Source organism: Dreissena polymorpha, chromosome 1 (genome assembly GCF_020536995.1).
Source record: "Dreissena polymorpha isolate Duluth1 chromosome 1, UMN_Dpol_1.0, whole genome shotgun sequence".
Classification (NCBI taxonomy): Eukaryota; Metazoa; Mollusca; class Bivalvia; order Myida; family Dreissenidae; genus Dreissena; species Dreissena polymorpha.
Window position 1 is genome coordinate 196,994,357 of NC_068355.1, and position 14,661 is coordinate 197,009,017.

At 31.2% G+C, this 14,661-nt stretch overlaps 1 protein-coding gene across 1 annotated transcript in view; it reads right to left on the reverse strand.

Annotated features, from left to right (window-relative positions):
• Positions 1–14,661, reverse strand: part of LOC127864483 (leucine-rich repeat neuronal protein 3-like) — a 144,951-nt gene that overhangs the window by 53,300 nt on the left and 76,990 nt on the right. Inside the window, exon 4 of the mRNA XM_052404106.1 lies at positions 14,320–14,391. Within this exon, the coding sequence (XP_052260066.1) occupies positions 14,320–14,391 (72 nt within the window). The remainder of the gene's footprint in view (positions 1–14,319; positions 14,392–14,661) is intronic.

The following is a 14,661-nucleotide window of genomic DNA, read 5'->3' on the forward strand; positions in this document are numbered from 1 at the left end:
TATCCGCATTTTCCCATAATTCTTTACCAGGAACAATCGCAGATGTCAAAACAAACATTCTTTTGGATTCGGGTAGTAATAGTTCTGTAATTTGCAAATCTTTCTTCGCCTCCACAAAATTTACGATAAGTGAATGCCAACCATCTAACTTTAATGTCAAGACCGCGGTATCTGATAATTTGTACAATGTAGAGGGGGTCATTAGCCTCCCAATGCTAATTGGCAACACGTGCTTTGAGTACCCGTTTTACTTAGTACAAGGCTTAACGAATCATGCAATCTTAGGAGTAGACTTCTTTTCGCAGTACGAGGCAAAATTAAATTTTGAGACAAATACTCTTGAAATAAATAAAGATAATATTACATGTAAAACTTATTTTATAACAAACGAAATTCACTGTATTCAAGCTAATAAAATGATAAGAATTAAAGCTCATTCATTTAAGAAAATACCTGTTCAACTAAATAAAAGTTTTTTTTTAATACAGATTTACATATTGTGGATGAAACAAATATCATTAATATTAATAATTTAGATAAATTAAATAAAACTGGAAATATAAAGACGACAACCGAAAAAGAACAAATATAACATAATACAATAGGAAAATAATTTGCGAATAATAAGCAACTTTTAGATCTCTTAAAGAAATATCAAGATATATTTAGCGATTCAGAAACAGTTGTCGGCACTGTTAAAGATTTCGAATGTTCCATTAAATTGGCACCGAATCCAATACCTATTCGTTCACGACCATATCCGGTAAACCCAAAGACGAGACAAATCATTGAAGATGAATTACATAAAATGCTAGATAAAAATATAATTGCACCATCAACTTCAATCTGGAGTAGTCCTATTGTATTAGTTAAAAAACAAACACATTCCGATGACATTTTGCCAAAAGGTCAAAAAGAAAATAAACAATCATATAGGCTATACATTGATTAGCGACTGTTAAATGAAATTTCGAAGAAAATGTACTATCAAATGCCTACAATTGTAGATGTTCAAAATATGTTCGCAAAAAGCCAACCATCTTTACTAAAATAGACATAAAACAAGCATTTCTTAATCTACCCATGGCCGAAATTTTTAAAAGGAATACTGCATTTAATTTCCCAACAGGACGATGCTTTCGATTTAACGTTTGGCCATATGGATTATGCAATAGTCCTTTTTATTGGTCATTATATCTTTCAAAAATATAAGGAGAATTCAATTGTAATAACCTTCTTTTTTCTGGATGACTGTATACTAAGAGTGACAATATTGAAACCCAAATCAAAGAACTTTCTCAAGTTTTACATAAACTAAAAGAAACTGGTTTAGTAATAAATCTCAACATAATTCATTTTGCACGAAAACGAATTACATTTCTAGGCACAGTATTTGAAGGAAACACTATTCAAATGGACACTGACTAATTGAAAATAATAAACGAATTTCAAATTCCGAATAATCAAAAAGCATTAAAAAGCTTCTTAGGAATGACAAATTTCTGAAAACGATTTATGAAAGACTACTCACACATTGTCTCTCCGTTAAATATATTACTTAAAAAAGATACCATATTCAAATGGACCGAGGAACATGACAAAAGTTTTAATTATTAAAAACGGGCATTAATGGCAAATCCAATTTTACGATTTCCAGATTTAAATAAAGAATTCACTTTTTATACAGACGCTAGTACCTCCGCGGTAGGATTCATTTTATGTCAGGAAGATTCTCCAAAACGTCACCATGTTATTTTATATGGGGATCGTGCTTTAAAAGATAATGAAAAACGTTACAGTAGTTGTGAGCTGAAATTATTAGCAATAATCTACGCTTTGAAAGGATGTAGAGTCTATATATCAAATATACATGTCAAAATTATAACAGACAATAAAGCTTTATCATGTTTTTATACAGCAAAACACTCTAATGACAGACTTTATAGATGGGCTTTAAAACTTGAAAAGTATGATCATGAAATCATTTATAAAACCGGCAAGACAAATCCGAGCGATTACCTTAGTAGAATTTACTATTCTTATCAGACATTCACGTTAAATTCCAGGAAAAATAAATACACTTTCCAATGATAATGCACCTTTAACATCTCTACAACCCTTGGCACCAATGCAAATCACGCAAAAAAATCATAGTTCCCAGGTTTACATTCTCACAAGAAAGATGCTAAAACAAACAATCAACACACCACCCATCAATTATCAACCAATTATCTCTGCTGACAATCAACTTAGCACCACTCCACCTGACAACAGTGTTATCTCAGATAATGATCACATACCTGGATCTCAACTCCAGACAGTCAATGACCGCGAACAACAACACACATACTAAGCATCTAATCAACTAGACATTATGAACTTACACGCTAAATCAAAAGACTTCGGCGACATTTATGCATTTTTAAAGAATTGTCATTTACCTGACGATAAAGACTTAGCAAAACGAATTCCATATATAAGCACCCAATACGAAATAGTTGACAATGTTCTGTTTCATTTTAACGAACCAAGATCTAAGAAACTTCAAACTGAAAAAAACTTTAATCAAACAATTAGCTTTGCCTGAGTCATTGAGAAATGAAATACTTTATCGTTTTCATGATTTAAACGGACACTTCGGATTGGACCGCACATATGCAACACTCAAAAACTTTTTTTTTTCCAAAAATGTACCATGCAATTAAAGATTATATTCAATCTTGTAAAAACTGTCAAGTATTCAAACGAGATTATAATTATAAACCATATCCTTTACAATAAACTTTTATTGCAAGCGAACCATTTTAAATGTTACACATAGACATTGTTACTGTAGCGAAACAGAGCAAAGAATATAAATATGTTTTAAGCGTTATATGCGCATTTTCAAAATGTGCACTATTCATACCATTAAACACGCAAAACACTATTGAAATAGCAGAACAACTTTATCATAAAGTGTTTGCAATATTAGGACCACCAAAACATATCACAAGCGATAGAGGACAAAACTTCTTTAGTGGTATAATGGATGTTCTTTATAAATTCTTTCAAATAAAGAGGCATCGAACTTCATCTTATCACCCAATGAGTAACGGAATAGTACAACGGGTACACTCTACGTTATCGCAATATTACGTACATCGTTAAAAGACGAAAGCGATTGACCTGATAAGCTATCCAGTGTCCAATTAGCCTACAATTCAACAGTATGTCCGAAAACGACACAATACTCTCCGTACTACATTCTGTTTGTCCGACACATGAATAAACCTATTAATTCCGAATTATTCCCACCAATTAATACCAACCCTTCAATAAACACTTATGTTGAGAAATTGAAACAAAGATTTAAACTTAAATGGAACATCACACAGAAAACATAAATAATTCACGTGACGTTATGCGTAAGTTTTACAATCGCAAAACTGCAATACGTCCATTTAAATTAGGAGATCTTGTTTTTATTAAACAAGAAAAAGTACCTTTAAATAAATCCAGAAATTTGTTTATACAATTTTCAGAGCAACCCTATTATATAACCAAAATAATAACTAATGGCACATACATTTTGAGAGAACGATATTCAAACAAAGAGTTATAAGTTCCGATTAATATCAACAGATTACGTAGATACCATGATGAGAAGAATTTACGTGATTTATCTCAAACATTTATATTCCATGAAAACAAAACTAACGATAATACAGAAAATAAAAATAATCCGCAAACCGTTACCGACAATACACAGCCAAATATAACGGCAACTGACAAACACAATACAATAAATCAAAATAATATTCCACCAGAAAATTCAAGCAAGAAATGGTTCAAAGCTGACAAAATTTTAGAAACCAGAATTAAAGATAATCAAAGACAATATTTGATAAAATGGACAAATAAAAAGTATAAGAACGGTTCGGCAAATGACGTAGATACATCAGCAGCGCTTATTAAACAATTTTATATAAATAAATCTCTAAAGAAAAATCACAAAAGAAAAACGGTAAAATGATAAACAAATTAAATCTTAAATTCTTTTTTCTTTTAGGCAAGATGTTGGTCACACGATTCATTATACTTTTCATGTCACTTGTGGGAGCGCAGGGTGAAAAATTGCTGATGCACCATGGCCTTAAGTTCTCAGATCCAAAAACAATTAACTTCGTGAATAATGAATGGACGCATACTTTTCGATTCAATATGCCGGACTATCATTTTGATAGTGACATTGGTAGAAATTATCCATTGTGTAGAAACACTTATTTCTACGAAAAAGGATGTACCATTAGCGTCAAATTCAACACTCTAAGGATTTTAATGGAACATGATTTACAATCTTTGTTACAAAAATTTCGTAGCATGATTCCTACAATCTCAGATAAACGGAAAACACGTGAGTCCCAACCCTTACTTCCCTTTATAGGAAAATAAAGTTCAACTCTTTTTGGCATTGCTACAACGTCACAACTTAATCGATTACGAGATTATGCAAACAAATTGGCGCAAACAGTTAATCTCTTAACAAATACATTTACTCACGAATTTGGTGAAATGTCATCATTTGCAACTAGTGTTCATGAGCATATGCAATTATTCGATGAATTCGTTGCGAATACTTAAACAGTAAGGCATAAAATTGTAGACGAAATGGAATCGATGTCAAATAAACATACAACTGCCGAAAAGTTAATACTAGTTGTAAATGATAAAATGATCAAAATAAGGTCACAGTTTGATAGGCTAGCCATAGGAATTTAATCACTGAGCAATCGTAAATTGTCGATTCATATTATAGACCCCGAACTAATGTCGCAAACGTTAACAGGAATAGCTTCGTCGCTAAAAATCAACTATCCGACTCATAAAATGATCAGCAATGAATTGACATTCTACTACAACCATGCTGAATTTATTTATGTACGCAACAATAAATCGATATACATAATGTTATTGTTTCCACTGACAAACAGTTTGGATAACGAAATTTATGAATTAAATTTCTTTCCAATTCCTTTTGACAATGATATACAAAAGATGCTAAAGAATTCACAGCAAAACCGCGGTATTTAATTTTTAATGGAAAATACCTATTATTCACATTTCTTGATGACTCATTCTTGAGAGAATGTTTGACAGCAGGTTTAACAATTTTATGTGAAAAGAATGTTATATTTGACATTGATTCCAATACGAATTGTTTCGTAGAACTCTTGAAACACGGGGACAATCCAAAAACGAAAGATATATGTGAATATAAGATAGTAAGAAACGTCTCGGAACCAGAGCTGAGAATTTTAAATAGTTTTAAGGTACTTGCATATATGCAATCAAATTTAAAATTAGAATGTGTAAATCATTCTCAAACAATATATGATTGTAAGTACTGCATTATCGATGTACCATGTGCATGTAAACTAGTCTCACAAAGTCAACGTATTGATAAGCAGTTCACCAAATGTTTGACAAACGATACTGCTGTCGACCAAATATACTAATTTACTTACCGTTACTTCAACAATTCTTTAATAATACGGTTTTGGATAAATTGATGAAAAACATCTCGTATAATGATCCAATCAATGTATTATTACCGGTATTGAAAACGTTCGATCAAAACACACAGGATATATTATCTCGGTCGCACAAATTAGAAATTGACATGCACACCTTTGTGAAAAGAGCAAAGAACAACAAAATTGTGTACCATAGCCTAACAGAAGCAATGCTTAACGTTGAAATCTCAATTGAATCAGGTTTATCCACTTTTGATATGATTTCAATTATAAGTATATTACTCACAATCAGAAACACGCTAATGTTGATATTTCTTTCACGAAAATTCGCATTCAATTAACTGCAATTACACTAATAAAACCAACAGCGGCACAACATCTTAAGTACGACAATCCCACCACGCTATCACCACTTCAGGAATTTGCCAACAATCTTAATGAGTCTCTGAAATATGAACAATTTCTTGTCTGTCTGGCCATGATTCACGTTCTCTTGCTAATAGCAATCATTCGCAAATTGCAAATATTCAAACGACAACGTGGCACTCTTTTGATTTTACATATACCAAATGGTTTAAATTGTATTGATATCAACATCGTCAGTTCGGTTTCTTGTCGATCAGAATGGATCATTGACTTACCTGTCACACTGAACATAAATAGCATACGCGGTTGATTGTTTCCAAAACTGCTCATTAACACTTCAGAAATACTTCTGAAATTTCGTTTTGGAACACAACAGCAGATATAATAATGGAAATACCATCTGCTCTGTCGCTGGCATTTATCAATACATCATACTTCTACAAATGCTCAACACAAACTATCACACTGAACTATTCTTGGTCCATAACGGAATTAAGGAACGTACTTAACCGAAATTCAACTTCTTACACAAAAAATGGAATAGCACTGGTTATCACTTTGTTTTATTTCATTGATAATTATCATCATGTTTGAATATGTTATAACTTTAATGTCAAATTTTGCATGGATTTCAACTTTGATGTCAATTATTAAATGTTAGATTTCATTTTTTCCTTTTAACCATTATAAATAATCTGCAGAATATTGAAATGAAATGATTTAATCTTCATTATTAAATACTACATTTTACATGTTTATCTCATATAAGATGTCAATTGTTACATACTTTCATTTTATTCATTACATACATGCGCATTGTTGATATAAAAAAACACAAAACAATCCCAACATTTTGCTGTTCTCATTTCAGGTGCACACGACAATACATTATTTATATAGATGTAGTGTGTATTTTGTAATTGTATTATATACAGAGTGCACATTTTAGCATTATTACATTTGTATTTTCATTAATATCCTATTGTACATATAATATCATTTTATCGCTACATTTTTGGTTCCCTATTGTCAATTTTACATTTCGTTATTTTCATTAAAATGGACATTGTTATTTACATTTCATTGTTTATATTGTACTCTTATTATTTCAAATTATGTATTATTTAAATACAATGGCAACTCTTCTAATAATGTACACATTTCCTTCCCTTTGGATCACCATCAACTGCATTACATGAACTACTTTTTGAACACTTTTCCCAAATTAAGAAAAATCCATAGACCCACTAAAAAGCTACTATTTACACACATGTTAAACAATTCCAACATTTTATTTTTAAGCTTGCTTTTCGCAATTAACTACTTCTTTATACCTATCATCTTTTTTTCAAATGCTCGACCATCTACTATAGGAAATTCACCCTCTAAACTTTCAGATCTGCCAATAAATTATTTTTACGTTTGGGTTAGAATCCCAAGTTTCCATAATAGCATAAAAAAGATTTATTCGATCAAAATTTCTACCTCCCTCTTTATATGAGTTTTCCATTACAGACATCTTAAATGCAGATCTTAAACAAATCAATAAATTAATGAATCAACAGTTTCACTCTTACCAAAAATCCCTTAAATGCCAATCGATTCCTTTCGATTTTGACGACACATATTGCCGAGTTTGTAACGAATCCTTAAAAAAATGCAAAGAAAAATCCATACAATTCCAAGGTCTTTATCCCCATAGCAAAAAAATCAGGAAAATTGATAGCTTGAATTTCCATGTATTAGTACGAACTCGTTGTTGTAATAGACCACATCATTCCTTTTGTGATTCTCAAATTCTCCAAAACAAGTTCATAATTTGCAAATTGTGTCTTCATTATCGTAAACCATTCGGCAAACTTTATCTGGAGCATATCTCAAAAAGTATCAAATATACAAACTTGGAACTTTACAGGTATATAGATCGCATTGAGGATTGCAGTGCACAAGAACCATAACTCTTGCCATCGTATTTTTTTTCATCATCAGTCAATAATTGTATTATATGTAATTATTGAGTCATCATTTGGATACCGTTATTTGGTTATGTATATACCATTACTGGTTCATCATTATATACTAATATTGGGTCATCATTTTATATATCATTACTGGATCATGTATATACCATTATTGGGCCACATATATACCATTATTGGGCCATCGTTTTATATACCATTATTGGGTCATATATATATATATATAATATATATATATATATATATATATATATATATATATATAGATAGATATAGATATATATATAGATAGATAGATAGATAGATAGATAGATAGATAGATAGATAGATAGATAGATAGATATATAGATAGATAGATAGATAGATAGATAGATAGATAGATAGATAGATAGATAGATAGATAGATAGATAGATAGATAGATAGATAGATAGATAGATAGATAGATAGATAGAAAGATAGATAGATAGATAGATAGATAGATAGATAGATAGATAGATAGATATTCTTTTATTCCTTCGTTTGAAAAGACATCGTTACAGATGCATAGATTTGTATATATACATTCGTGAAAACGAACAAACACATTACAAACAAGCTGAATAGATGAACATGTTATAAAGTAAATGTTGAATTGAGCAATATTTACATGGTAATCATACAAATGTAGTGAAATAAGACAATTTGAGAAATGCATTACTTCTAAATGTTCAAATTTTAACAGTAAAACTCTTCTTCTAGATCCTTACATAATGCAATGCATATGTAGATACCTCAGTATTAAAAGTTTTAATCTCATTTGCACAAACGGGTGCCTGAAGATAGTCGACAATTTATGAACGAAGTTAAGAACCTTTGAAAAAAAATCAACATTCTATCTGATTCTCCGAGATCAAATGCTGGGAAGCCCCTAATCATTTCAATAATTTGTTGTTCAGGGCTAAATGCACATAGAAAATTAAAATTAGCCAAACCAAGTGACTCTATAAGGAAATTCCAGAGAATGACATTGGGTCTGACCCAGTAAGTTGGTGTTGTGAGGTTTAACCTCTTCTGCAAAGATTTACTCATATATATAGGTATACATGTTCTATCAAAGCAAAAGTATGTCAGTTGAAATCCTGTACATGTAATTTCTCCCAGCATCACTATTTCTGGTAGGTCCCAATAGGTGGGTATAAGACTACAGGCCCAATAAGTGGGCGAGTTTAAGTATATATACATTTATATATTTAATGATATGGTTTGTGTATAAATAAAATAAAGTGAGTTTATAAATTTAAATACATTAATAGTACCATACATCATTAATTTCTAAAACACCAAATCGGAAGCTTGTTTTCCTTCGAGTTTACACCTTTAAAACTAAAACAAGTACACCATGTAATCAAAGTTATAATATATACAGTTTGGACGTTGATGTTGACAATTTAATTAAAGTTCCAATTGAACTCCCCCCTTTTCCAAGTTGGAAATACATTATTCTATAAAGCACTCCACTTGTAAGAAAAGCTATTGACTTATTTAGGCGATAAATTTTACTTTTTATTAGTAGCAAAGGAAAAGTCTTCAAATGTCATATTTCATTGGAATTTTATTAAAATAGTACATGTTTTGCGTTCATTTTCTTCACACAGCATATAACCGTTGGGTATTAAAACACTACCATTAACGCTTAAAGACAATTCGTTAAATTGTATATGGTCAAAATCAGATCACAGTCGGTGTAAAATTGTGAGACATCGGAAGATTTATAAAGAGGTTAAACTCAATATAACAAAACATAGATGCATACAAAGGTTTATGTTGTTTACCCAGCTCATATAACATAATACTAGACCCAAACGTAAAGCCTGATGTTCAGCCTGTGCCTTAAGTACCAATTTCCATGAAACAAAATGTCAAAGATAAGCGTCAGAGAATCGAGTCACTAGGCGTTATAATACGACACATTAAACCAACTAAATGCGCGAAAGCGTTCGAAACAGTGACATAAATCCCTGGTGATGTAAGAATATGCATCGACCCGCGACTTCTGAATGAAGCAATATTACGATAATATTATCCGATGAAAACAGTGCAGGATATAGTTTCAGAGATGCCTAACGCATTCTAGATGTGGGAAGCTCCGTTTGGAATTAAGTCCATTCAGGAAATGTATCAGCGTTTCGTGACAGTGATAATACAGGATCTAGAAGGAACGCAGGTAATAGTACGTTACATCATATTCTTTGGAAAAAAAACATCCAATAACATGAACAAAAGACTAAAGCGAGTATTAGACAAAATACAGCAAAACAACTTAAAACTGATTTTAAGAAAATGCTAGTTCCGGAATAAAGAAGTTCTTTATGTGGGTCATAAAATTCAGCCAAAAGGGACTTGAGGCAGACCATGAAAAGGTCAGAACTGATTAATACATGGTTAGACCTCAAAATAAGAAAGAAGCAACCGCATGTCTAAGATTCATCACATACCTGCAGAAATATTTGCAAAATATGTCAGAGATAAGTGCGCCAAATCGAAAATTGTTGGAAAAGGACATGCAGACTGCCAGTGGGAAACCACAAAAAGAAAGCTTTAAAGAAAATAAGAAAATGACATCGACAACACATGTTTTAGTTTTTTAGAATCCAAGTTAGAGTCTAACGTTGAACGTAGATTCTAGTTCATTTGAACTTGCAATCTTTCAGCAAAACGAAAAAATAACTGCATATTCATATCGCGCAGTGACTCCAACACAGTAGAGATCATTTCAAATTGAAAAAGGGACTCTTGCAATTGTGATTGGTTGAAAACAATATACCATGATTTGTATGGAGTCGAGTTTACAGTAGAGGCGGATCACAAACCTATTAAGAGTATTTTCAAGGTGAAATCAAAATCTGGTAAAACTATGTTTGTGTCAAGAAATAAATTACAAGATACTCAGGACAAAATACCGGAGATTAATATCAAATAAAATACAGTTGCGTGCTAATTAACCTATGTTTGAGTTGAAATATAAGGTGCTGAAATAAAGCTTCTGAAGAAGATGAGGACCTGCGATGTATCAAACCCTTGATTGAAAAAGGATGACCGGAAAATAAGTACCAGACTCCATTAAACGCTTAGACACAACCTCACGAATATGTTGATGGAATTGTAAACAAAGCGTTATAGGTTATAATCCCAAAACGGCTACAATGTGAAATGTTACACATTGTGCATCGAACACATCAATGTTTAGTAACATGACACAAGAGAGCATGCGAATTAATGTTCTGGTTCGTATTGATGAGAGACGTAGAGGATAAAGTAGAGAAATATAAAATGTGTGCACTGAGCACTAGTAAAATGAATCATAAAGAGCCGCTGTTGCCCAGTGAATGTCTGATAGGCCGTCATCAAAGATCGGTGAAGATGTGTTTGAATAACAAGGCAAACATTATGCGTTGACTGGACTATTTTTCAATATGACCAGAAGTTGAAAAGCTCAATTGGTTACGTTCAGGAAATGTTATCGCGTATATGAAAAAAAAAGCGATTTGGCTTCATTGATGAACGTGTTACGGTAAATTGACCGCAAATCGCTTGGAATTTGAGGAATTTAAGGAATTTGGCGAAGAGTGACAAACATACAAAATCGATACGGCGTTATATTCAAAGAATGGGACAAACTGAAAGATATGTTCAAGCAATCAAGCACATGCTTAAGAAAAGTGAAGATCCCAACAAGACATATATTGTGCGATAGACTTTACACTTTGATGTCCAAAGAAAAAGTGAACATGAGTATTAAAGGTTGAAAAACTGAACATTCAATTAGAAAGCTTATAATTGCATTACTGTGCAATATATGTTTTAGTAAGAACAACCTTATTGCTAAATACTATGCTTTCAAAACCATTGAAAACATTGTATACTTTCTTGAATCTCAAAAAAGGGGAATGTTACATATGTTATATTGCAATGTTTATGTTTACCAGTCTTCAACGTGTTTTACAAGATTTAAGTCCCGTGGATACTCTTTTAAAGGGATCTTTTCACGCTTTGGTAAATTGACAAAATTGAAAAAAATTGTTTCAGATTCTTAAGTTTTCGTTTCAGTTATGATATTTGTGAGGAAACAGTAATACTGAACATTAACCATGCTCTAATATAGCCATTATATGCATCTTTTGACGATTTTAAAACCTAAAAATTATAAAGCGTTGCAACGCGAAACGATTGAATAATTTGGAGAGTTCTGTTTTTGTCGTTAAATTTTGTGAAACTACGAAGATTGTTTATATAAGGTATAAAATACGTAAAGAATGTGTACTCGGCGGAATAGCTCAGTAGGCTAAAGCGTTTTTACTTCAGGACTCTGGCAGGACTCCAGGGGTCACTGGTTTGAAACCTGCTACGGGCAATGTTCTTTTCCTTTTTTTATTTTTTTTCTTGATTTTTTACTGGAGCTTTTACGATCCAATGTTTACATTTATCAATATAAAGCATTTAATGAATAAGTTAAAAAAATGCCAAAATCTGTGAAAAGGCCCCTTTAAATTAAGATATTAGTGGTTCAACATATCTTTGGTAAATACGTTACAGACCATTATTAAAGGCATTTAAAAATTATTTTGTGTGTATAGCACTGTTGTTTGGCAGAACGTTCGTATTTTAAAATGTATCGTGATAATAATCTTCATCATTAAACACAACAACAACTATATCATCATCACCAGCGCCATCAGCTATGTTTTTTACGCAGCATCACACTATCCAATTTTACGAGAACTTGATTATTTTGAACACTACTAGCATTAAACTAAGCTACACTATATAAACTATACATTCAAGTACTATATCAATAACAACACAAGTAAAATACTAGGACGGTTACTAATCTAGCTAAAGTCCTTCTGCTATTAACCTAACAGTATATTGCAAAACTGAAAACAGTTTATTCAGATTAACCTTTACACAAAACAAATTACCTTCATTAGAAAGAAGCGCCATTTAGTTTAAATATTGTTTGATGTTGAGTTATAAATAATAAACGGTATACCACTCAGACAAAATGTGTTTTACATCATTAAACACATTAGAATTACCTAATATACATATTTAATGAGTTTAATGCAATCGTATTACATAAGCTGAATGTATTTTCATCAGGAAGCTTCAAAAATCACTTTAAAAAAATGCATGGACGAAATGTCCTTATTTTGTTAAATAAAATATTGCAGGAGTGTATTTTATTGATACCAATTAATTATTGATATAGTTTTATTTCACACTGTAACACAGTTTGGTTGTTATTTCTCATAAGCCAACTGATTTAAGAGGGAAAACAATGTATTGGAATTATTATTTAAATACAGATATATCTTAAAAAATGAATTCTTATGAGTTCTTATGTCACACATACACTCCATTCAACTGTTGTACTCACTAAACATGTTCCCAAATATGCAGCTGCGAAAGTATAAGTGATATGAGTAGATAATGTGCAGGGTTCTAGCGGACATACGTTTAAGTTAATTGCTGTGCAAGTGTAAAATAAAAAAAAACATACTTAAAGGCTTAAAATCTCCGAGTATGCGAACAAATTATTCAAACTATCAAGGTTCACAGGTTCACTTGCTCATAATTAGTTTCACGACTCTTAAGTATAGGATTGTTAACTTTTTTAAAGGCGGGTTTTTTAACCATCCTGTGTATTCCCCATTTGTAAGGGGAAAAATAATATCTTGATATATGTTATTTCAATAGTTATAAAAATATAATTAAATAACAACTATTGAGCAATAATATGTACAATATGTATACAACTAAATCAAGTGAATTGCTGCATGTATGCAATAAAATAAAACTGTTTCTCATTACAATGTGTTTACCCATTACAAAAATACATGTTTATTAATATATTTCCAACGAAAATTGACACATGTGTAACAATACTGATTAAATTAACTAACTAATAAATATAAATAAAAATAATTATTAAATCAAGTAAAAATATATCGAGATTTGTTCCATGCATACAGTGGTTAAATATACCATAGGACAATAATACAATCACAATGAACAAAGAAATCCGATGATAAAAGGTACCACTCTAATGGCTAATAGAAAGGCTATTTGTACCGACAACGTCCATAATGAAACAATACAGATATTTTAACGCGATGATAATCAGTTATTTATCACAAAAAGCATATATCCAATAATTGTTTCGTATATAGGCATATTTAAATGATAAAGAATAGTTAATTTTGCAAATTTGGTTTAGCAAAGGTTTCCGATGATCGGTTTTAAAATGAAATTTTATTCAAAATGATTACATAGCACCTAAACATTTCTTTAAATACTGTTTTTTTATTTGAGAACGATCTGAAGTGATGCATCAATCTGAAGCAACTATGAAACAATTAGGAAATTATAATTTCACATACATTATATGTACAGCGTTTGAATTCTGAAAACAACTTACAATATCTGAAGGTTTGGCAGTCCTTGAAATGCATCCGCAGGAAGGGATGATATCGAGTTGAAGGATAAATCCCTGGAATAAAAACAAAGTTAACTGAAGTTATCAAGTGAAAATATTCTACTGCGATACAAATAATCATATATTTTAAATAGGCTAAGAAATGGTTAATGTGCATCTGCTTATGCCTCTAATCATCAGTCGGCAGTCCTTGAAATGAATCCGCAGGAAGGGATGCGATAGAGTTGTTGTATAAATACCTAAAATAAAACCAAAGTTAACTAAAGTAATCAAATAATAATATTCTAATGCGAAACAAATAATCATATACTTCAATTAAGATAA